Source organism: Dendrobates tinctorius, unplaced genomic scaffold (genome assembly GCF_039654945.1).
Source record: "Dendrobates tinctorius isolate UK_male_01 unplaced genomic scaffold, ASM3965494v1 ptg000035l, whole genome shotgun sequence".
NCBI lineage: Eukaryota > Metazoa > Chordata > Amphibia > Anura > Dendrobatidae > Dendrobates > Dendrobates tinctorius.
This window is the reverse complement of record NW_027361703.1, coordinates 61660767-61685532: the sequence shown is the minus strand read 5'-3', so window position 1 is coordinate 61685532 and position 24766 is coordinate 61660767. Positions and strand designations below refer to the sequence as shown.

At 43.1% G+C, this 24766-nt stretch overlaps 1 protein-coding gene across 6 annotated transcripts in view; it reads right to left on the bottom strand.

The window, feature by feature from the left end:
* The window catches only part of REDIC1 (regulator of DNA class I crossover intermediates 1), a 121146-nt gene that overhangs the window by 92118 nt on the left and 4262 nt on the right, over nucleotides 1-24766 (bottom strand). For 5 of the 6 annotated variants that reach the window (XM_073573536.1, XM_073573537.1, XM_073573538.1 and 2 more), the window contains exons 2-3: nucleotides 17109-17148; nucleotides 11562-11694 (exon numbers count right to left, since the gene is read on the bottom strand). In XM_073573536.1, coding sequence (XP_073429637.1) covers nucleotides 11562-11694; nucleotides 17109-17148 — 173 coding nt within the window. The remainder of the gene's footprint in view (nucleotides 1-11561; nucleotides 11695-17108; nucleotides 17149-24766) is intronic. The other variant, XM_073573540.1, reaches the window with a different exon arrangement.

The following is a 24766-nucleotide window of genomic DNA, read 5'->3' as shown; positions in this document are numbered from 1 at the left end:
GCTTGTGACACCACAATTCCTCACTGCTGCATAAAGAAGAAAGAACAGAAAAGAGGAGATAAGATAGAAGACATCTATATGAAGATCCCTGCCTGATTTCTCCTCCACCTCAATCCCCTCCCCCACAGAAGGAGGAAGAAAGAAAAGACAACTGTAAGAGTATGTGCACACGTTGCAGATTAGCCTGCGGAATTTCTGCACAGAATCTGCACCTCTTGGCAGAAAAGGCAGGTGCGTTTTTATGCGGATTTGTATGCGTTTTTGTAAGCTAAAGATATGTTATTTAACAAAAAAAAAATATTTGTGATGTCATTTCTTGTCCAACCTCCTCTTTTACATTTGTCCAACCCATACTCCATTACACACACAGATAGACAGATGATAATAGATAGATAGATAGATAAATAATAGATTGATAAGGAATAGATAGATAGATAGATATGGGATAATAGATACATAGATTTGGGATAGATGGATACAATGGTACATAAATAGTTAAAGACACACACACACACAAAATCTTCATACAGTATCTTTAATTAAGAAAAAAAATGGGGAAAAAAATGGCATGGCCTCGCGCGCAATTTTCTGCGCCAGAGGGGGAAAGCCGATGGCTGGGGCCAATAGGGGGATCCCCCAAAAAATGACTTGGAGCCCACCCTATAATTTATAGCCAGAAAGGCTACGCAGACAGCAGCGGGCTGATATTCATAGCCTAGGAAGGGGGCATGGATATTGGCGCCCCCCCGGCTAAAAATACAAGCACCCAGCCGCCCCAGAATTGGCGCATCTATGCGATGCGCCAATTCCGGCCCTTAGCCCCTCTCTTCCCACTGCCGTGTAGCGGTGGCATGTGGGGTAATAAGGGGTTAAGGTTACCTTGCTATTGTAAGGTGACATTAAGCCTGGTTAATAATGGAGAGTCAATAAGACGCCTATCCCATTATTAATCTTATAGTTTGAAAGGGTTAAAAAAAAAAACACATAAGAATAAAATATTTTAATTAAATAAAACACAACACGGTTTTTCAAATTTTTATTGCACGCCTAATCCATGCGACGCCCTGTCTCCTGTAATAACGAGTGTCCCATGACGATCTCCCCTATAGAACAGTGACATCGGGTGATCTCACTGCTCTATAGGGCCTCCCAGTGATGAACTGACAGGAGATAATCCTCCTGCAGTGCATCACTGAGGTTACCCGAGTTCATTCTCTCACTTTACGGCAGTACTGCGTGGGAATTTTCTCACAGTGTTGCTGGGTGAGAGAATGAATTTAAGTGACCTCTCTCTCCTGGCAGCGGCAAAGGGATATATATCGCAGAGGATTACCTCCGCTTGTCAGTGCATGCCGGAGGGGATGTAGAGCACTGACATCGCCCAATGTCACTGTTCTACACCGGAGATCGTCGTGGGACACTCGTTAATAACTGGACTACGGCGGAAAGGTAATGTATAGGTTGGTTTATTATTTTATTTTTATTAATGGAGACGAGGGCGTCGGGGACTAGGTGTTTGGTAAGTATGTACTCTATGTTATGTGTTGTATGTTATATGTATGTTCTGTCTGTTATATGTATGCAGCGTATGTTCTGTATGTTTTTTTTTACTACTGATCACAGCCATTGTCTGATGTGACTACTTTCCCATCATCGGCAATGCTGTAACTATGAGCATTCATTGCCGGATGGGAGCAGTAGTCCCATCAGACAATGACTGCTTAAACAGACAGGCACACACAGAGACACACACAGGCACCTAAGCACACAGCCCTGCAGACCCCGCCCGCACACAGACACGCACACAGTCACCGCCCACACACTTCCCTCCTCCCAATCCGCAGCATTTCATCTGCAGCAAAACCGCAGATCTTTTTAAAACCTGCGGTTTTGATGCGAAAGTGCCAGACTCAATGCAAGTCAATGGGTGCAGAAACGCTGCAGATCCGCACAAAGAATTGACATGCTGCAGAAAATAAAATGCTGCAAATGCGCACGTTTTATTTCCGTAGCATGTGCACAGCAAATTTTTTTTCCATAGGTGAACATTGTTTTGATACACACTTGCAGATTTATTGCGAATCCGCAGCGGAAAATCTGCTGCGTATCCGCAATAAATCTACATGTGCACACAGCCTAAGTGTATGTTTCCACGGCCAGGATTGCATCAGGATTTGACGCAGGTAAAATCGGCACCAAATCTGCACCTGAGGTCACTGGCGAGTCACCTGGGTTATTGATGCGTTTTTTTCATGCGGATTTGTACACTGCGTGCAGAATTATTAGGCAAGTTGTATTTGAGAGGATTCTTTTTACTATTGAACAACAACTATGTTCTCAATCAACCCAAAAGACTCAAATATCAAAGCTTAATATTTTTGGAAGTTGGAGTGGGTTTTTTTTAGATTTGGCTATCTTAGGAGGATATCTGTTTTTTCAGGTAACTATTACTGTGCAGAATTATTAGGCAACTTAATAAAAACCAAATATATACCCATCTCACTTGTTTATTTTCACTAGGTAAAACAATATAACACAAAATTTAGATATAAACATTTCTGACATTCAAAAACAAACAAAAAAAAAATCAGTGACCAATATAGCCACCTTTCTTTACGATGACACTCAAAAGCCTTTCATCCATAGATTCTGTCAGTTGCTTGATCTGTTTACGATCAACATTGCGTGCCGCAGCCACCACAACCTCCCTGACACTGTTCCGAGAGGTGTACTGTTTTCCCTCCCTGTAGATCTCACATTTTATGAGGGACCACAGGTTCTCTATGGGGTTCAGATCAGGAGAACAAGGGGGCCATGTCATTATTTTTTCTTCTTTTAGACCTTTACTGGCCAGCCACGCTATGGAGTATTTGGATGCATGTGATGGAGCATTGTCCTGCATGAAAATCATGTTTTTCTTGAACGATACCGACTTCTCGCTGTACCACTGCTTGAAGAAGGTGTCTTCCAGAAACTGGCAGTAGGTCTGGGAGTTGAGCTTCACTCCATCCTCAACCCGAAAAGGTCCCACAAGTTCATCTTTGATGATACCAGCCCATACCAGTACCCCACCTCCACCGTGCTGGCGTCTTAGTCGTAGTGGAGCTCTCTGCCCTTTACTGATCCAGCCTCGGGCCCATCCATCTGGCCCATCAATAGTCACTCTCATTTCATCAGTTCATAAAACCTTAGAAAAATCAGTCTTAAGATATTTCTTGGCCCAGTCTTGACATTTTATCTTATCTTTCTTGTTCAAAGATGGTCATTTTTCAGCCTTCCTTACCTTGGCCATGTCCCTGAGTGTGGCACACCTTGTGCTTTTTGATACTCCAGTAACGTTGCAGCTCTGAAATACGGCAAAACTGGTGGCAAATGGCATCTTGACGCTTGATTTTCCTCAATTCATGGGCAGTTATTTTGCGCCTTTTTTTAGCAACACGCTTCTTGCGACCCTGTTGGCTATTTGCCATGAAACGCTTGATTGTTCGGTGATCATGCTTCAAAAGTTTGGCAATTTCAAGACTGCTGCATCCCTCTGCAAGACATCTCACAATTTTTGACTTTTCAGAGTCCGTCAAATCTTTCTTCTGACCCATTTTGCCAAAGGAAAGGAAGTTGCCTAATAATTAAGCACACCTTATATAGGGTGTTGATGTCATTAGACCACACCCCTCCTCATTACAGAGATGCAAATCATCTGATTTACATAATTGGCAGTTGACTTTCAAGCCTATACAGCTTGCAGTAGGACATGTGTAAAAAGAATGATGTGATCAAAATACTCATTTGCCTAATAATTCTGCACACAGTGTATGCGTTTTTTTGTAAGCTAAATAAAGATATATTATTTAACAAAACAAAAAAAAAGATTTGTGATGTCATTTCTGGTCCAACCTCCTCTTTAACATTTGTCCAACCCACACTCCATTACACAGATAGATAGATAGATCTATCCAATCTATAGATCTATCTCATTCCATCTATCTATCTAATATCTCTCTACCTATACCTTGACAGATAGATAGAAGGAATGAGATAGACAGAGATAGATAGATAGATACATAGATATATCTGTCTAAAGATATGGGTATTAAATAGCCCCCCCCCCCCCCCAAAAAAAAATGATGTGGGGTCCCCCTATAATTTATAGCCAGAAAGGCTATGCAGACAGCTGTGGGCTGATATTCATAGCCTAGAGAGTCCACGGATATTGGACCCCCCCCCGGTTACAAACACCAGCTCTTAGCCGCCCCAGAAATGGTGCTTAGCCTCTCTTTTCCCACAGCCGTGTAGCGGTGGCATATGGGGTAATAAGGGGTTAATGTCACCTTTGATTGTAAGGTGACAGCCAGAAAAAAGTATTTTAATGAAATACAACACCACACAGTGTTTTCCATATTTTTATTGCATGCCCAAATCCAAGCGAAGCCATCGTTTACCTGAAAAAAAAAAAAAATAACAAACCAACACAAATACTCCCTGTTCCAACGTAATCCATTTAATCCCGAGTGTCCCACGACTTGATGCATGAGGCGATCTCCGGCGGTCACCTACACTCTAGTTCTCATGGTCAGCTGAACTTGAGAACTAGCCTAGTGACTGGAGATAACCCCCTGTCATGTGCATGGCAGTTCTCGCGATAAGCTAAGTTATTGCGAGAACAGCAGTGGACGCGGACTTCCGGCAGTGGGACAGGTAAGAACTTTATTTTAATTAGTAGACATGCGTAATAAGGTGCGTTTACGCAGTTATTACGCATGTGACTAATCATTAGATGCGGTTTTACCGCATCTAATAATTGTTTATGGGAAATTTACGGTGCGGTGACAGAGTCGCCGCATTGTAAACAGACATGCTGCTTTCTGGAAAGACGTGCCGCATGTCCGTTTACGCGGGTGTGCCACCTGCGTCTTTTGACACATAGTGGAGACGGGATTTCATAAATCCCCTCCACTATGCTGTAACATCTGGACGCTGCGTGTTTGACACTGCGGCTGTACGCATCAAACACGCACCGTTTCCTGACCGTGGAAACATACCCTTAGTTTTTTAAACCCTGCCCGATCCCTCTCCTCTCCTCATCCACCCCAATCCCCCTCTACCTCCAATTCCCCTCTTTTTACCCCCCTCCACACCCCCTTTGCATCACCTCCGTACACAATTTCCAGCAGCCGCCGAGCGTTGATTAGTGACGCAGTTCACCGATCAGCACTCGTGCCTGCTGTTTTACACTTTTTTTCACTGACTTTTCTTTCTCCCCAGTTGCTGCTTTTTTTCCTTTTATCTTTTAAAAAAATGTACACCAGGCAATACCTCACACACACAACTGAATAAAGTACTGACATAAACATCACATACATAAAAAAAAGTCTCGCTCGTCCCAAAAACGTTATTCAGTGAAGAAGACATACGCTTTCCATACCTCTGATACTGACAGTGAGGAAGAGGATCCCACCTTTCTTTATTTTTCAGACTCTGACTACTCACCCTCCTCAGGTGCTGCTGAACCACCACAAAGACACCACAGGACAGAAGGTGAACCAGCATGAAGACGTTCCAGGACAGGTGAACCAGCGCCCCCCATTACTGACCCCAAATGGACCACGCCCACCAAAAATTATGAGCCACTGATTCCTGATTTTGTGGTGCAATCAGAAACCAAGTTTGACACCACCGGCCTCACAGAAATAGACTTTTTCAGAGTCTTTTTCTCTGTGGATTTTGTTAACTTCATGGTGGTCTCATGGGTGTGTCAGAGGCTGCAGACAGTCGCACTACATCAAGCTGCAGAAGGTCTCTGCGTTTGGCCTCACAGACACCTTCTTAACCCTTCTGACTCTTTTACCCAGTGGCAACCTTTCTCCGACTCTAATTGACACATCAGGACCTGGGTGTTTATAGACTCCCAGTCTGCTGCTGGGAGTTGCCGCTGATATTTCCATTTCCCCCTGTTGAGGCTTGGAGCTATAGCAGTCAGCTATCTTCCTCTTTGGAGTTGCTGGAGGACGTTTGTGTTAAATCTCTGATTCTACTCAAGATAACTCTTCCCCTTGTTAGTGTATCCCAGCTGTCTTTAGTAGTAGTGGTGATCGACTAGTGTTCACCCCGTCATTCCCTAAGTAGGGCTTTTGGCCAGGGTCAGGCAGGGATTAGGCTTGTGCTCGGCAACAGGTGCAGAACCTATATAGGGATGTCTAGGGCAGACAGGGTGACTTTAGATCTGCCTACGGGTCTCCACTCCCCCATTCCCTAGTGTTGGGCTCCCTTCTCTTCATCCCTTCGTGTTGCACTTAGTCTTTCTTACACTGTGCGTGACATGTGGACCAAACTAATTTGTTCCTTCATCAATTTTTGGCAAAAAAAACCCGATTCATGATTTTCTAACTGGACTCCTGTAGATGCAATTAAAATGATGACGTTTTGAGGTCTGATTCTTCACAAGGGGATCCTTTAAAAGCCAGAAGTTTGGCAATATTGTAGTGTTGATGGTTTATACAACACTCCAGTGTTCCGAATGGTAATGGTCCGGACACCTTTTGAGACCATCCACAAATTCCTGCATTATGATGATTGTTCGGCCCATTTTGTGCAGCTAGATATTTTTAAGTGCTGTTCCAGCTATCGCCAGTAGGTGTCATGAGTTGCCCTTCTCTTTTATTCCTGTGTTTGGAATTTTCTGTTCCCCGAATGGTTATTTGTTCAGAACCGCCCCTTCTTCTAGCCTTGGTCAACATGTAACCATTCTCCAGCCATCTCCTGAGCAGCCTACATGTTTAGTTCAGCTCTTTGCAAAACCATTGCTATAACAAGCGGATTCCGGTAGGGATAATGCAATTATGAGTTATGCTTCTCTGTTAGTAGCCATAACGCAGCCCCCTATGATGTTTGCATTGCATGCTCAGCTCCTGTGATGTTATTTCACTGTATGTTTGTTACAAGCATCCTCTGTTCAGTGAGTGTAAAGCTGGCAGCCACTAGTTGTGTTAGATATTTATTTCTCCTTTGCTGCTGTGTATGTTATATTGCTCAGCTCTTATATAATGCATGATAACAGCATCCTGTATCATTGCAACTGTTGTGATAATACCCTGCATTGCTATTACCTGCCAGTATTCGTGTATTGCATACTGTCTACTAGTACTTACATGCTGTATTAACTGTCTTTTGTAGTTTTTACCTGAATCATCCACATTTTGTTCAACAATCTGCTGAATTATCCATTTGCTATCTCCCATTGTTTTTCAGTAATATACTAATAAATAATAGACTTAAGCACCCATACAGTCTTTTTTCTGGGAGTGGATGAAAGGTTAAGCCGTATGCTGGAATCCACACAGCGTCATACATGGAAGAAGGCAGAACAATGATAATGCATGGTGTCCTCCCCTAGATTACCCTAACTTTAAAGGTCTGTTCAAAGTTTGGCCGATCATCGAACACATCAACAAAAAGTTCGGTGAGGTGTACTTTACCCAAAGGGGCATCTGCGTGGATGAGTCCCTAATTCATTTCAAGGGAAAGCTCAAATTCCATCAGTACCTGCCCAGTAAGAGGGCCAGGTACGGTGTTAAACTCTATTATAAGCTGTGTGAGAGTACCTCAAGGTACACCCACAGGTTTAGAGTTTACGAAGGCAAGAACACCAGTATTGAACCCCCTGAATGCCCCCCTGTCCTGGGAGTGAGTGGGTAAACTGTATGGGATGCACCCACTGCTGGATAAGGGCTATCACCTCTACATGGATAACTTTTATACCAGTAGCCCACTGTTCATGTTTCTCTCTGCCAAAGATAAAGTAACGTGCGGTACTGTCCGCAAAAATCAGAAATGCTTCCATCCTCCCGAAAACGCTAATTGGGCAAATGCTCAGAAGGGGTGACAGCAGAGTCCAATGTGTTCGGCTCTCCATGCATGTGCTGTGACACAGCTGCAACACATGCAGCTGTGGCACTGATCAGCAGGGGTGTTCCAAGTATTCGGGTTCGCTCTGCAACTTATTCAGTAAGCGCTATAGCTTGCCGAATAAGTAGGGACCCGAAAAAATTTGCTCAACTCTAGTCAGGACCCCAGTACTTCCGAAACTGAAGGTGCTCGTATCGTACGAGACCAATATTTCTCGGGGGAGGTCCTTCACAGTGGGAAAAAAAAGGTAAGCCCCAAAAGAGGTACCAAGTGTGTTACAGAAGGGGAATATGTAAGGACACCATTTATCAATGCAACACCCACCCCAATACACCTGCCCTGTGTATGAAAGAATGCTTCAGACTGTACCACACATCCATGGACTACTAAATTCAATTCAAACTTACACAACTGATGCATGAGAACCTGACGAACACTTCACAACTGACATATGAAAACCTGTCAAACACTACACAACTCGCACATGCCACTACATTATAAAATTCACATACCAGGAAACAGTAGATCAGTTCCAATAAGGGGGTACTTGTTGGGCATTGCCACTGTTTAGGCACATCAGTGGCTCTGCAAACGCGACATGACACCCACAAACCATTCCTTCAAAGTCTGCATTCCAAAATGTCACTACTTCCCTTCCGAGCCCCAACGTGCACCCAAACAGTAGTTTTCCCCCATTTATGGGGTATCGGCACACTCAGGACAAATTGCCTAACAACTCTTGGGGTCCGATTTCTCCTGTTGCCCTTGTGAAAATAAAAAATTGGGGGATAAAAGATCATTTTTGTGGAAAAAATGATTTTTTATTTTCATGGCTCTATGTTATCTAGATGTGTGGTGAGCGCTTTGAACTCTCAAGTGTTTCACAAAAGTTTATAAGTTCCCTAAGGGGTCTAGTTTCCAAAATGGGGTCACTTGAAGGGGGTTTACACTGTTTAGGCACATCAAGGGCTCTCCAATTCCAGCCAATTTTGCACTGAAAAAGTTAAACGGCGCTTCTCTTCCGAGCTCTGCCGTGCGCCCAAACAGTGGTTTACCCCCACATTTGAGGTATCAGTGTACTCAGGACAAATTGCACAGTAACTTGTGGGATCCAATTTCTTCTGTTCCCCTTGGGAAAATAAAAAATTGGGGGCAAAAAGATCATTTTTGTGGAAAAAATATGATTTTTTATTTTTACGGCTCTATGTTATAAATTTCTGTGAAGCACTTGGGGGTTCAAAGTGCTCACCACAAATCTAGATAAGTTCCTTGAGGGAGTCTATTTCCAAAAAGGGGTCACTTGTGGGGGGTATCCATTGTTTAGGCACATCAGGGGCTTTCCAAACGCAACATGACGTACGATGTCAATTCCAGCCAATTTTGCGTTGAAAAAGTCAAACGGCGCTCCTTCTCGTCCGAGCTCTGCCGTGTGCCCAAACAGTGTTTTTTCCTTATATATGGGGTATCGGCATGTTCAGGAGAAATTGCATTACAAATTGTGGGATTCATTGTTTCCTGTTACCCTTGTGTTACCTGATATACTCGTGTAAAGGCTGAGTTTTTCAGAACACTTTTTTGTGCTGAAAACACGCCCCCTCGGCTTATACTCGAGTCATTGTCCTAGAAGACAGCGGGGGAGTGGTGGAGTAGTCACAGGAGGAAGGAGCCGGTGGCTGCGGCTAAGGCTAGTTTCACACTAGCGTTTATGAGGGCAGCGACGGCCTGCGCACGGCCGCCGCTAAGCCCCGCCCCCTGCCGCGCCTCCACTGGTAGCTCCGCCTACCGGCGCATGACGCTGCATGCGCCCTGCGTCCCCTATCTTTATCACTGGGGGCGCAGGCCGTGCGCAGTATGCGTTTGGCGGCGCATGCGTCCTTTTGACGGTGCGCCGACCTGCGCCAAACAACCTGCTGCAGTTTGGTTGCGCCAGCGCACAGTCAAAAAGGCGCATACGCCGCCAAACGCATACTGCGCACGGCCTGCGCCCCCAGTGGTAAAGATAGGGGACGCAGGGCGCATGCAGCGTCATGCGCCGGTAGGCGGAGCTACCGGCAGAGGCGCGGCAGGGGACGGGGCTTAGCGGCGGCCGTGCGCAGGCCGTCGCTGCGCTCATAAACGCTAGTGTGAAATTAGCCTAAGTCTTGTGCCCGCTGCTAAAGAGAAATGAATATTGCACTGCCAGTGAATGTTCATTTCTTTAATAGTGCACACAGTGTCAGCTGCAACTGCCAGCAGCTGCCGGGAATTCACGGGTGAACGCTCCTTAAGAGTTATGAATATCCCATAGGTGTGGAGTTAAGTGAATATTCTTTACCTTAATGAGCGTCGACACGTGATCGCCCAACATCTTGAGCTGCTGGCATCGGAACAAGATGCTGCGAGGGCGCGCAGGGAAGGTAGGTAGGATGTTTTTTGTTTTTTTACTGCTTTTCTCATGGGGGGCCATGCATACAAGGATAGGGATGAGGAACCATGCATACCAGGATAGGGATGAGATGCCATGCATACAAGAATGGGGATGAAGGGGCCATGCATACAAGGATGGGGATGAAGTGATCATGCATACATGGATGGGGGTGAATGGGCCATGGATACAAGGATGAGGATGAGATGGCCATGCACACAAGGATGGGGATGAGAAACCATGCATACAAGGATAGGGATGACGGGGCCATGCATACAAAGATGGGGATGAGGGGGCCATGCATAAAACCATAGGGATGAGGAACAGATAGGGATGAGAGGGCCATGCATACCAGGATAGGGATGAGGGGTCAGTGCAAACCCGGTTTATACTCGACTCAATAAGTTTTCCGTGGCAAAATTAGATGCCTCGGCTTATACTCGGGTCATGCACAAGTACATACGATAGTCAAAGTCAAATTTTAGTGAAAAAAGTTAAATGTTCATTTTTTCCTTTCACATTCAATTAATTCCTGTGAAGCACCTGAAGGGTTAATAAACTTCTTGAATGTGGTTTTAAGCACCTTAAGGGGTGCAGTTTTTAGAATGGTTTTATATTTGGGTATTTTTTTATCATATAGACTCCTCAAAGTGACTTCAAATGTGAGGTGGTCCCTAAAAAAAATGGTTTTGTAAATTTTGTTGTAAAAATTATAAATCGCTGGTCAACATTTAACCTTTATAACTTCCTAACAAAAAAAAATGTTATTTCAAAAATTGTGCTGATGTAAAGTAGACATCTGGGAAATGTTATTTATTAACTATTTTGTGTGACATATGTCTCTGACTTAAGGGCATACAATTTCAATGTTTGAAAATTGAAAAAAAAATTCAAAATTTAGGCCAAATTTCCATTTTTTGTCATGTCAAAGAAATTTTACCACTAACATGAAGTACAATATGTCATGAAAAAACAATCTCAGAATTAGTGGGATCCATTGAAGTGTTCCAGAGTTATTACCTCATTAAGTGACAGGGTACAGAATTGTAAAAATTGGCCTGCTCATTAACATGTAAACCATCTTTGAGGATAAAGGTGGTAAATGTTGGGAATAACATTTTAAGTACAAAACCTTTAGTATTCAACATAATTATATGGAATAATGGAAAGATGTGGCATGCTACTGAACAGTACATCTAAACAACATTCACTAAACAGTTTTTGTGTACATATCTTGTAATACCTATTAACATACATTTTTCTTTCTTTTTGGATATTTGATTTACAACATGTAGGTTAAGTAAATCCAAACTAAGTGATGCTTTTGTTGGATATGATGACTCTAACAGCTTCAATTTGGATTTCATCTTCTTCTTTTCAAAGAATTCCTTGAAGAATAAAATGGTCAAAATACCTATTTTATTGATTACATTAAGACAATGCAGTTTTAAAATAAAGCCTGTTTGGAAATCAGATATTATCACCAGAAATAACCATAAGGCTATGTGCATTACCTGCATTTTTCCTGTGGATTTCTTCCTTTTTTTGCGGTTTTACTGCCGTTTTTGTGCTGTTTTCCACTGCGGTTTTCCACCTGCGGATTTGTAGAATGGAGCAGGTGGAAAACTGCAGCAAAAGCGCACAAAAGAAGTGACATGCTGCTTTTTTTCCCGCACAAAAACCGCGCAGAAAAAAACGCAGCATGTGCACAGCGTTTTTTTTTTTACATAGGCTATAATGGTACTGTACATCACCTGCAGTTCTGCTGCAGATCCGCAGCGGCAAATACGCTGCGGATCCGCAGTAGAAACAGCACCATGTGCACATAGCTTTAATATCCCCTACAGCAACTGCTGCATAGCAAATGTATTAAATTGTTTCAATTCACAAAAATGTCCACTAGCCAGAGCTTAATTTCTCACATAGGGAGGCAAAAGTGAAGGACCCACCTTAACGAAAACTATAAGGTCTAATATGGACAGGTGACAAATGAGATGTAAGCTACCATACATTACTAGTGTGAAAAAAAATCTATTCACTTCAACCTTTTGTACCCATAACATGAACATGACATACTGTTTCCTGACCACCCCCAATCTAAGACACCATTACTAAACTGGATTGTTTAGAACAGGGCCCTTATCCCTGTTAGAATGGAGCGGCCGTACACATGCTGGAGTGGTCAAGTCATACTTCATGTAGGCGTCCTCTCTCTTTAACTGAGTCCAGTGGCAAACTATTTTTGCACATTGTGCCCCATGGACCAGAGCTACAATTTTGTGAACAGCCTTCTTTAATTTACCATGCCTACACCCAGGGGTGAACCTAGCCTATGTGCTGCCTGAGGGCGAAGTGCAGAACGTCCACCCCCCATAGTAATTTTTTTTTTTTTAAATAGGTAGAAATTAATCTGGTTCATATCCTGTAAAAATGAGGACAATAGTGGACATTTTAATTTAGATAAATAGAAAAAAAAGGTGTCCAAATACAAGGATGTCAGTGCCATCACACACACACATACAAGAACCTCACAGAGGAATCCAGAACAAGGGTCATTAATGGCAATGGCAGGCTGGGCACAGGCATACAGACACACAATGATGGCTGGCAGAGCTGTGGTCCTGTAGGCAGACACAGTCTTGCATCCTTATAGCACAGGAGGCAGCACTGATTGCCAACCTATTATCTCTAGCACACGCCTACAAAACTCTGGGCAGCTCCAAAGCTGCCTGACACTGACCAGCCAGACATGTCCACCATGCAGCACCGTCCACACACCACATGCAATGACCTGGAGTCTGAGCATCAACAAACCGTCACCGCACTAAGGTGGTAAAATGGCGCGTCTTCCCCAACAGACCATGCCTCCTTCTGCCAAATCGCTTACCCAATCACAAGCACCGCACACAGGGCTGTCCAGAGGTAATAGCATGGGCCTTCAAATTGGGTTGAGTAAGGGATGTGAGAGCGGGAAAGGGGACAAGCACAACCGACGCTCTGGAGAAATATGGCTGAAAGCCTGTATGTACCGAGGAGCAGACAGACAGACACATCATACATGTCCTTCGTCTTTGTACACACATGCTATATAACAGATGCACAGCAGGAACACATCATATACACATTATATACACAGAACATGCATGCAGGACAAGTGTATATACACACACTTCAGTATACTCAAAAGATATCTAAACACACAAACAGCCACAACCCCCCCACACATACACAGACACAAGCAAAGACACAACCCACACAGTTAACACAGATACAACCCACACACAAACCCACACCGACACACAACAGACAACCCACACACCAGAGAGACAGAGACCACACAGAGACACAACCCATACACCACACAACACAGAGAGACAGAAGCCACACACAACCCACACGCAGACACACCATAGACACAACCCACAACACAAAGTCACACAACACACCACAGACACAACCAACACACCACAAAGACACACAACACACCATACACAACACACACCAGAGAGACAACCTACACACAAATACGCAGACACACACAGATACAACCCACAGAGAGACAACCTACAGACACAAACACAACCCACACACAATGACACAGACATACAACCCACACATACAGACAAATGCATAAACACAACCCACACACAGAACCCCCAGACACAACCCACACCCACACACAACCCTAACACAGACACACAACCCACAGACAACCCACACACAGAATGACACAGACACACAACCCACACACACGCATACGCACGCGTAAACACAACCCACACACAGTCAGAGACACAACCCACACACACAACCCACACCGACACACAATAGACACACCACAGAGAGCACAACCCATACACCAAACACAGAAAGACACAACCCACACACAAGCAGACATACCATAGACACAACCCACACCACAAAGACACACAACACCACAGACACAACACACACACACAACACACAGAGAGATATAACCTACACACAAAGACAGAGAGACACAACCCACACACACAGACCCAACCCGGAGAAACAACCCACACAGAGACACACCCCACACACAAGAGACACAACCCCCACACAAACACTACACACAGACATAATCCACACACACAAAAAGAGACACAACCTACACACACCCACACCCATACACAACCCCCACACAGACACAACCCCCACACACAACCCAAACACACAGACATATGGATAAACACAACCCACACAGTCAACACAGACACAACCCACACACACAACCGACACCACACAGAGAGCACAACCCATACACTACACAACTCAGAGACGCAACCCACACAAGCTGACACACCAGACACAACCCACACCACACAGACACACAACACACCGCAGACACAACCAACATACCACACAACAGAGATACAACCTACACACAAAGACATAGAGAAACACATCCCACACACATACAGACACAACCCTCACACACGCAGACCCAACCTACAGAGAGACACAACCCCCACACACAAAAAAGACAACCCCCCACACAGGCACACAACCCCCTACAGACACACAACCACCACACACAATGACTCACACAACCCACACACAAACATACACATGCATAAACACAACCCACAGTCAACAGAGACACAACCCACACCAACACACAATAGACAACCCACACACCACAGAGAGCACAACCCATACACCACACCTCACAGAAAAACACAACACACACACAAGCAGACACCACACAGACACACAACACACAGAGATACAACACACACAAAGAAACAGAGAGATACAACCCACACACACACACGCAGACCCAACCCACAGAGAGACACAACGCACACAGACACAATCCACACACAACGAGACAACCCACACAGACACAACCCACAGAGACACAATCCACACACGAGACAACCCACAGACACAACCCCCACACAGACATAACCCCCACACAGACAACCCACACCGACACACAACAGACAACCCACACACCACATAGAGAGCACAACCCATACACCACACAGAGAAACACAACCCACACACACGCATACACACAGAGAGACACAACCCACAGAGAGACACAACCCACACAGAGAGAAACAACCCCCACACACAAAAAGACTACACATCCCAGACACAACCACAACCCACAGAGACACACCCACAACCTACAGATACACAACCCACACAGACACATGGAGACACAGACTCCTCTGTGCTACACGAGTGGGAGATGGTGTACATGTGCAGCTTCCCCTGCTCACAGCAGCTGAGCCCCACACCCACTCTGTCTGCCAGGACTGCCCAGCAGGAGATCTGTCACTTCGTGGATTGGAGCTGCTTCTCCAGCACAGGTGGCTTATCCATATCTTCCCGCACAGGTGGCTCCTATGATCTTATTTCCTGGCACTCACTGCTTTCTTTCAAAGACGCGCCATGCAGGAGGACAGGAGCACTGGCCAATCAGCTCTTCTGTCAGTGATATGAGAGCGTTCCTTGGCCAGTGTTCTTCCCCTGCAGGAAACCTCCCCTCTCTGAGTTGCTGAACCCCGAGGGTGAAAGCTGCTGCACATCAGTAATGATAAGTGCATATTACCGCAGTATGAAGTGGGCAGCGGCACAGCAGGACATCAGAGAGAGAAGAGCGGCCAAATGCAGGCACAAGCCTGCATCTGAATGAACGGCCCCCCGCAGATGCCACCCCCTTTTTATCAGCAGGGCCTGAGGCAACCTGCTCAAGTTGCCTCATGATAGGTGCGTCCCTGCCTATACCCACTATTACATAGGCTGGCTTCTTTGGCTGTCACATATGTTCCTTCATATTACTTCTATTCTTGATCATGGAGACCCTCAATATGTAGATCTTATCCTTTTACTATCTTGTCCTAGTTAAAAGCGTTTATAACGTGAGGGGGTTATTCTATTTTTTTCCCCCTTTCTATACCTATTTGGTGGTTTTGTTCATGATTTATTACCTCATTACCTATGGTCATATGCAATATATAATGTATTGTATTATAAAGCATTATTCTATAGTCATTTATCAGATATGGTTATGCACTGTGTGGGGTACTCAGGTTTGGAACTTATCGCATGTTTTTAAATGTTTTTATTCCTAATTTGTTTGTGGGTGTTTTCACTTAATAAAATTATACACTAATTATTTACTGGAGTGTGCACATTCCTACAGGTAGCTCTTTTTCTCTTCAGGTTCAAAAAGGGTTTGGGAGGACGTGGCACATAGGGGGAGAAACAAACTTCTCTGATGAGATCTACTACAAAGTTTATTATACTTCTATTATGGATTTATGTAAACCTTATTCAAACAATAGTATTGAAATAATTTTAATTAAGGCTGTGTGCCCACGTTGCGTTTTTGCAAGCGTTTCCGCAGCGTTTGTGCCGGATCAGACGCTGTGGAAACGCTTACAAGATGCATCAAATTAATTTGCATGCATTTTTGGCTTTTTGTGCCAATTGCATGCGTTTTTAACCGCTCAGGAATCGCTTAGCGGCTAAAAACGCAGCATGCTCATTAATTTCCGCATAGCTGAGCGTTTTTAGCATTCCCCCAATGTTCCCAGAAATCGCGTGTCAAAAAACACGTCAAAAACGCGCGGCTTTTTGACAAAAAACGCGCAAGAATCGTGCGGAAAAAGACGCGCGTTTTCTGGGAAGGGGGATGCAATTCCTGAGCGTTTAAAAACGCTAGCGTGGGCACATAGCCTAAATGTTCTTGGTAAAACAGTGTTCTATGAAATGGTAGGGTCACCCCAGTGAAAAGTAATATTGTATCAATCACATTTATACATACTCTTTGCTTCTGCCTCTCTTGTTTGAACATCATTCTGCTCCTATGGGAAAAGTAAATTTTATTTTTCAGCAAGTAGAAATGTACTATAAAATATTACCATAATTAGCAGCTACAGTTTATGTTTGGATTCCATTTAGAAATATAAGCAATACTTTATAATTATGCGCAGAAAGCATTTTTATAAAATCTACTGCAACTTGTATATAAATATGCATTTTTCCCACTATTCGGTTAAAAAGGTATTCCCATCTCCTAGATCCTATCCCAATATGTAGTAGGTATAATAATAATATTAGCAAATACCTCAAATTAGAAATGTCGTACAGTGTTTCTAATTCACTATGTCTCTTTCCTCATGTGCAGGCATTGCAGCACCTTAGGTTTCTATGGTTACAACCACTGATATAGTGACAGCTAATAGCTAGTGGTCGTAACCATGGATACCTAAGGTCCTGCAATGACTACACGAGGAAAGATCTAGCGAATCAGAAAAACTATACTACATTTCTAAGAGGCGGTATATGCTAATATTATTATCATTTTTACTACACCTACTACATATTGGGATGGGATCTTGGAGATGAGAATACCCCTTTAAGTTCCCACGTAAAAAAAATGTCATCTGTATTATCATACATACAGCCAGTAATCCATACAGCTTCTGTTTTATACATCAAGTTATCAAAATTCACAGACCCAAACACAGTTCCCTGTGTTAAAAAATTGCGCACCCATAAACTGAGCGAGTCTTATCTGAAATACAGAAGAGACACGTGCATGCTGCAATTTTTTGTTAATGTAGACAAACATGATGGATGTCGTCATGATGACATCAGATCACCATGACGCCGATAGGGTGGGCGCCGATCGAAGGGCAGAGAGGGCTCCCTCCCTCTGTAGTTTAAATGCAGTGAGCGTTATCGATCACAGCATTTAAGGGATAAAAACTGTGGGGAGCGGTTCGGGCACCGCTCCTGGCAGTAGGAGCCGGGTGTCAGCTATATTAGTTGAACACCTGACAACGACTGCGTGTGCACAGCTACTGTGCGCACAAAATCGCAAGGACGTAATCAGCACTTCCAAAGTCAGGAAAGGGTTAACATACTCATCTACCTTGGCTTTCTTTTCTTCTCAGTCAGGTCACATTGAGCTCTGCATAACCTGGAAGTGGTATTTACAATGCAAGCCTATGGAGCGTCAGAATAAAGCCCCATAGACATACATTGTAAATGAAACTTCCGGTTCATGCACAGCACAGAGTGAGCTTGTTAATCGCAACTGCGGTGACGTCACTCAGAAAAGGATAACAGCGCTGGATCCCAGAGAAAGCAGCAGTTGATGAATATATTAATACAGTACACTATAATAATAATAAATTTTATTTCTATAGCGCCGACATATTCCACAGCACTTTACATTACACTCACACTACATTACAAGCACATATCTATTATATAAAGCTCAATGTGGGTGTGTATGTATGTTCGGGATTGGCATCCGCACCGTTGCAGCTACAGCCACAAAATTTGGCACAGTCACACGTCTGGACCCCGAGAGTGTCCTAGGCTATGTTGTGAGGCGAAATTTTAACCCCGCGTGTTCCAATTCACCAAACAATTTTGCCTCTATCTACATAATGGGGAAAAAGTGTATGTGTATCAAGCCCCACCCCTCATTATGATGTCATAATGGTTGCCATGGCGACGCTGATGTCATCATAGGTTGCAAGCTCCGCCGCTCATTATGATGTCATAATGGTTGACTATGGGATGGAGGATGTGTGATGGGTATATGGGCACTGGACTATGGGATGGAGGATATGTATGCCGGGTATATGGGCACGGGACTATGGGATGGAGGATGTGTGATGGGTATATGGGCACTGGACTATGGGATGGAGGATATGTATGACGGGTATATGGGCACGGGACTATGGGATGGCGGATATGTATGATGGGTATATGGGCACGGGACTATGGGATGGCGGATATGTATGATGGGTATATGGGCATGGGACTATGGGATGGAGGATGTGTGATGGGTATATGGGCACTCGACTATGGGATGGAGGATAGGTATGTTGGGCATATGGGCATGGGACTATGGGCATGGGACTATGGGATGGAGGATAATTATTTGTTATAACTATCCACAGTTAGTTACTATGCCCGGGCAGCGCCGGGCTCTTCAGCTAGTATTTAATATATAGAAAACTTCATGGGAGTGCTACTTTAAATAGTTTGGAGACCGCCCATAGTTACAGGGGAAAATAGATAACATATGTATGTATATATCTATATATTATATATGTATTTAAAGAGTTGTACAGGACTTTTATATTGTTATATTGATGGCCTAACCATAGGATAAATCATAAAAATCTGATCAATGGGAGTGGGACACCCGGGACCCCCACCAAACAGCTGTTCCCAGTGTCAGGGAGATGTACTCACTTGCAGAGCTGCCCAGCACAGCTCCGTAAACTGCACATCCGTCGCCTACTGAAATCAATAGGTGTAGAGTGTGTGCATATTCGGCTACCACTGGCACAAAGAGCAGCACCAGTGGTTACAGGTAATGCACCCCCAAGCCGATCAGATATCGATGACCTATCCTAAGCACAGGACATGAATATATAAGTCCAGGACAAGCCCTTTACATGTTGTTATAATAATTGTAATAAAGTCCTTTTAAGTGCATGTGTATATGTATATATAAATGTATGTATCTATATATCTATATACATGTGTGTATATACACAGTATATAACGTACATGATTCTGCCATTATTAACCCTAGTCACTCTTTTCCGCTGATGTAATACATGGGTGTTACCTTGGTGTTACCTTTGGGTGTTACTTTTTGTGAACGTTAGCTGGTTTTCCTTGTCTTGCGTGACTTCTCTGGTAACGTAGATAAGAATTTCTAACAAGCTAAGCATATACCATGTACTCTTTTCTGCAAACGCAATATGTTACAACACCCTTTCGGCTTTGCTATTTAAACTCTTAAGAATATGTATTGAGTTAGACAGAGGACGGCCCACACTTGGTGTGGCTGTCATTCTCTCTCCATGCCGGCATGTCCAATAAAGAAGCATCTTACTTATTCAGGTCTGGATGATTTCTAATTGGAAGACTGAAACTCCCTTGACATTTTGGTGCGTTGGCCGGGAATCCAACACCTTTCCCTCACCGGTGAGTACTGTAAACCGTGCACGGGGGAGTCTGGAACTCCTTAAGTAAGTCCTCCGCCTTGACATTAGGCGACACCAGGGGCATTAACAGTTATCCCGGTCTGAGGGAAAGTGACGGATTTCGTATAGTCTAAGAATCTCTGGGAATCGTCTGTATCTGAATACAGGTAAGAACATTTAATAATTTTCATTATATTCGGTAACCTTGTTAATCCAGTATGAATGTTATTCTTGGAATTAAATGGGAACTGTGATTGTAGACATTTCCAATTGGGGTTTGTGAGAGGCTCTTGTAAATTGGAAGTTTACATGCAATTGGAGTTATAAGAACTCCTGTAAGTTGCTAAGCTCCATAGTGTATGGGGTTTGTTGTTCTTGTAAGGCTAAGTGCACACGTTGCAGAAAATTTCTGCACAAAAACCTGAATCCCTTCCCAGAAACCGCACCTATTTTTCCGCAGCGGTTTTTGCGCGGTTTTGATGCATTTTTGATGCGTTTTTTACCGCAGCGGTTTCTAAACGCATGGGAGAAGCCAAAACCGCGGAAAAATCCGCAAAATTAATGAGCATGCTGCGTTTTTTATCGCGATGCGTTTTTTTCGCGGTAAAAAACGCATCAATGTGCACAAAAAGTGCAAAATGCATAGAAATGACTGTGCAGCTTATTTTTAGCGGTTTTATAGCGGTTTTATAGTGAAAACCGCAGTAAAAACCGCTAAAAAAACGCTGTGTGTGAACACAGCCTTAGATATTCCGTAGAATAATAATCTTTGTTTTTTAATTTAATTTAATTTTATGACTGTTATTCTTGAAATTGAATGGGGACTGTGATGGTAGACTTTTCCAATTGGAGTTTGTGATTGGCTCCTGTAAGTTGGTAGTTTACATGCAATTGGAGTTATAAGAACTCCTGTAAGTTGCTAAGCTCCATAGGAATGGGGTTTCTTGTTCTTGTAAAATATTCCGAAGGATAATAGTAATTTTTTTTTTATTATTTTTATTTTTGAATGGGTACAAAGCCAGTGTGAGAAGGCTACTGTGGAATAAAAAACTCCGTGTGCACGTTAAATTGATCTAGATGGGAGAATCGAGGGAGATTCTCGTCGGATTAAGGAATCCGCTGGATTAACCTAAAATAGAACCCAGTATAAGATTAATTTTTGCCGGTATTCTGTTTTGTCTTCTGTACTTTGTTGAATGTTGTTTTCTGTTAAGTGTGCTGTTTTGTCTGTCTTTTAAAATTACATAGAACTAAAACGCCATAAATATATGTTTTATGTTACACATGAGACTCCATGAATGTTATCTTGAGTGAATGTAAATGAGGGAGTCCAGTAGGCGTGGTCAACAGTCATCTGTGGACTGGAGACAAATCATAGGTTATTATAGTGGTATAAATCACCTAGGTACACGTCACCTGATCCCCATAGAGAATATTCTATGTTGTTTTGTTATGTGTTTTTCTTTTAATAACACAGAGTGACTGAACCCTCCTCGTTTCACTGAGGAGAGTCTGCGCCTGTGGTGCTCTGAATACCTGATATTAAGAACGGGAATGTCTCTGTATATAAAGAGGCGGTGTCATTGGACTTTATCTCAGCACTTCAGGAATAGGAGTACGAGGGAACTTTAATCTCTTGTCTTATGTCTGTGTACGTGTGTCTGTCCATTCCCTAACTATGAAGATTGTTGTACTTTGTGTGTTTGCACTGTGACGTTAGTTAGAAGTCCATGTGAGTATATTTATCTCGTTCATATCAGTGACCACATTTATCGTGACCCCATTCCTTGGGGACCGTTCACGTTTGTCACACTGTGTTGTCATACTAGGCCCTTACAGGTCTTCATTGGATGGAGATGGCAAGATATAGAGATACAAGCTGGTAAATATCTAGGACATAGTGTAATCAGTGAGGATTATTTAGATCCTGGATATTAGTAGCAGTAATTGAATTGTTGCTATTGTTTTTTTATCTTCTTGTTGACATATGAATTTCACTGATATTTGTCAAACTTCTTAAAAGTGGGTAGAAATCCACTGTGCTCCAGGGTTTATATTGTGTATAGTCCTCATCTTGTTTGTCTTTTTGTGTTTAAGAATTTTATGTAACATCATTATGGGACTTTATCCCATAGATGTATATTTTAAGATCTTGTCCTCATTGTAAGGCAGGATTGTTATTGACCATTTCATCTGATGGCTGGAAAGTTATTAAGATTGTACCGAGAAGGTATCCCTGGAATGAGACTGGATATGGTCCTTTCTCATCAGGTACCCAGAGAGAACAGTCTTCAGATCAGATGTGCAATGTGTCCTTATTGGTAACTTATAGGCCTAACTCTTATATATTATAACAAATAGAAAGTAAAAATTGTATATCACTGACATTGTCTTTTTAGTCTTGACAAACAAGGAGAAGGCACCATCCAGAGCACACAGTCCTGAGGTGGGAGATAAGCTGTTAACATGAGATGTGTTGTGGAATGTGGTTGTGATTTTGAGATAAGAAGGGGCCACTAGGAGACCCTGAATGTGTCTTTTGACAGATGGGTTGCATTTTATGATAAACTTAGTTTCATAAAATGTGAAAACTTGGTACAAGAAATGTGTAATGAGAGGAAATATTTAATTTGGCTAAAGTAGAAATACATTTACAAAAAACACTATTTCCAGAAGTAACTCTCCTTGTGGGAAGCCATGAGGTCACTTTTCTTGTTGATTCAGGAGCCACTAGAACCTTAGTACATCCAGAACAGATACCGACTATTGGACTGTCTGCTGCCTGCATAATGGTAAAAGGAGCAAGTGGTAAGACACAGAAACCATTGTCTATGCCAGTGGAGATTCGAGACCCCAGCACAGGTAAAAGTGCAATTACACAAATTATATTATCAGCTGTGTGGAGGGATATGATGCAAGCCCTGAGCCCGGGAATAATTTCTACTGCTGCAGGACTATAGGTGAAATCCATGGCTGAGACAATGGTGCTCCAGGGGTATGGAGTATCTAGATAATATTACAGTCTAGATCTAATAACTGCAGGACCATCCTTTATTACTGAGTCCTTCATCAAGGAAGCAATAGATAAAGGTATACAAATGTAGATGTTCACACACCTGAAGAACTACACTGCTCCATGTACTACAGGTATTTCAGGGGTCCTGATGTAAAATATGAGAATTTTCATGCTCTAGATTGTTCTTTGAACCATATACTGGAATTATAAAGGGAACTGTGCCGTCAGGTGTAAACTGTCAGAACAAATTAAATTGTTGTTTTTGCTTTTTAGAGGCACCGTGCCACATGTTTCCCTCTCCAGATGTAAAGGTAGAACATGGAAATTCCTTGATTTTGTTGGAGTGTAAGGAAAGTAACAATGGGAGGATTTGGGTGATGGCTCATTTTCCAATGCCAGACTGCAGGCATGTTCACAAGTACTAAAGTGGAACACCATTTCTAAACCCAGTGTCCACCTGCAGGGAGGCAGGGGAACGAGTGAGAAATGCTGATCCTTTCCTAGAATTAGAGGAAGAATTGACCACATACCCAGAATCTTTGTGGTCCACATGACCTGCAGATGTGGGATTGTTAATAGGGGTGATTATACCCTGTCCAGCTCACCTTGTAACACAGCCTTGTTTCCAGTAGGGAGGGCGCCCCCATCTGTAAACGAGGCTGTGATAACAAGAGCCACCACAGTGCCAGACCCCCATACTCTGCCGAATGACTGGAGGCCGGAACATAAGGTCTTTGCAGTGATGTCAGTAATGACTCCTTCAGCATCCTGGTACATCCAGATAGCCAGGTTTGGTTTGTATTCACATATAAGGTGAGCAGGTATACATTCACCAGGATCCCACAAGGGTACGGGGAATCACCTACTATTGTTTCCAGGTAAAATCGGCTAACCTAGCTCAATGTGAGTCACCAGAAGGTAGCCAGATACTCTTATATGTGGATAACATGCTAATGGCATTTAAAAAAAAAAAAAAAAATTGGTAACAAAAGGGGTTATCTTTAAAGATTACCTATATGTATAAACTGCCCAGTGACCTCCTAAGATATGTCATAGTATTGAGCCATGGCATAAGCTATGTCTCAACAGGAGGGATGGTAGGGATCATATCTTATGTATTTATGATGTATGGTTTTACTAACTATTAAAAATTTTTGTTTAATCTGCATTACTTGTGCAAAAATAATTCCTAAGGGAACCTGAGACCAGAGAGAGGACAATATCCTCACCCAGAATACTTATTCCAACACATTTGTATGGATTTTATTGAACAAGTGTGAGGGAAAAAGTACGGCCTTGTTATTATGGATGCTTTCAGCAGGTGGATTGAAGCTGTCCACCCTTGTGCATTAATGGTACCGAAGGCCCTTCTAAAGGAAGTCATACTCAGATTTGGGGCTCCAGAAAATATATAGTAAACTAAGTAATGTTATTATTACCTAAAAC